A 1,484-nucleotide genomic window follows, 5' to 3' on the forward strand; every position below is an offset into this window, starting at 1 on the left:
TCTCGAGATAAACAAGGCAATTAAGACGAGACAATTCATTCAAAATCATCAGAAATACCGCACATCGTTCAGATCAAGAGACAATATTTCGCTAATAAAATCAATAAATTGATCTTAAGCCTTAAAGATCAAAATATCAATTTTATTCCCGCTTAATTAATTATTTCATCTAAGGCCTTATAGATGAAATAAAAAATCCTGCGCGGTTGCGAATCCGGTAATATGTTGAATTTCCAATCATATACTAAAGACTAATTATACTAAAAAAACAAGATAAAAGTAAAATAAATAAAATAAAATAAACTAAAGAAAACTACCTAATGTGTTTTCTCTTGTTTTTTTTTTTTATTGGGCTTCGCAGCCGTGGGGTCCAGCCAAGGATGGCTGGACCGGAGGTCCGGCAAGGCACCGGGAGCGGCACGTCGGCGGCGAGGGGCTTGCGGGTCGCGCGAGGCAAGGCGGAGGCGTCGGGCTCTGGTGGTGCAGCAGCGGGGATGGTGCCGACGTTGCAGGTGCTTGGCGCGGCAACCGGCGGCGTCTAGCGGATCGGCACGGGCGAGGTGGAGTTGGGGCGCTCGGGTCGCGGAGGTGGCTGGTGTCGCGGTGGCGCGGCTCCGGTTGGGGTGCGTTGGGCTGAGGCGTAGCGACTAAGCGGTGCTGGCTCCGGCGATGTCGGGCAACGGATCCGGAGTTGCGGCGTTGGCCGGGCCGTGCTCGGCGCCGATCGCGGGTTGCGAGACGCGGAAGCGTCGGGCTCAGCGATGCGCGGGGCGGGCGATGCTTGGCGTCGGGCGAGGCAGCGATGGCGTCGGCAAAGGCGCGGCGATGCTCGGGAGCGGCGGGACCGGTGGCGGGGGCGTCGGTGATGAGTCTTGGGCTGTTGGTTGCGGTGGGCTTCAGCCCCTAAGCGGCGTCGGGCGGCGCGAGCTTCGGGTGTCGGGTGAAGCCAAGGGCAAGCAAACCAATGGCGGTGTGGAGGCGCGGCGGAGCTTTGGAGATCAACGGGCGGCGTCGCGGGCGAGCGAGGGGTGTTGCAGCGGCGCGGCGTCGGCGAGGGCGAGAGCGCGGTCGTCGGGGTGCGGTGCGAGGCCGGGAGCGGCGGTGGTGCGGTGGTGGGTGGCGCTCGGCGATCATCGGGAGCGGCGGGCTTCGTCGGAGCTCCGGCGTCGGGTCTCCGCGAGTTGCAGCGCGGGTGAGGAGTGGATTTGGGGAAGATGATGAACAGTAAAGGTCAAATCAACCTTTACTGTTTTTACTTTCTCTTTTCTCTCCTACTCTTTCTCTCAAGTTCGACTTTTTCTTCTTCTTCTTTTTTTTGCAGTTTTTCCTTTTGCACTTTCTGCAGAAGAAATTTTCTTCTCCTTCTCCCTTTTTTTCTCAATTTTTTTAGAGAAGCCCCCCTTTTGTGGCCGTGTGGATTGATATGTGTGGCCCCTTCAAACAAATTGCACGCGAGGTATTATTAGGTCTAAAAAATGTATCTC

General features: G+C 55.6%; 1 protein-coding gene across 1 annotated transcript; it reads left to right on the forward strand.

The window, feature by feature from the left end:
- Positions 1-669: 669 nt before the first annotated feature.
- On the forward strand, positions 670-1,218 carry LOC120288399 (glycine-rich protein 1-like). Its single transcript, XM_039302354.1, has one exon. The coding sequence runs from the start codon at positions 670-672 to the stop codon at positions 1,216-1,218; it is 549 nt and encodes a 182-aa protein (XP_039158288.1).
- The last annotated feature ends 266 nt before the right edge of the window (positions 1,219-1,484 follow it).

This window comes from Eucalyptus grandis, chromosome 9, assembly GCF_016545825.1.
Source record: "Eucalyptus grandis isolate ANBG69807.140 chromosome 9, ASM1654582v1, whole genome shotgun sequence".
In the NCBI taxonomy this organism is placed as follows: domain Eukaryota; kingdom Viridiplantae; phylum Streptophyta; class Magnoliopsida; order Myrtales; family Myrtaceae; genus Eucalyptus; species Eucalyptus grandis.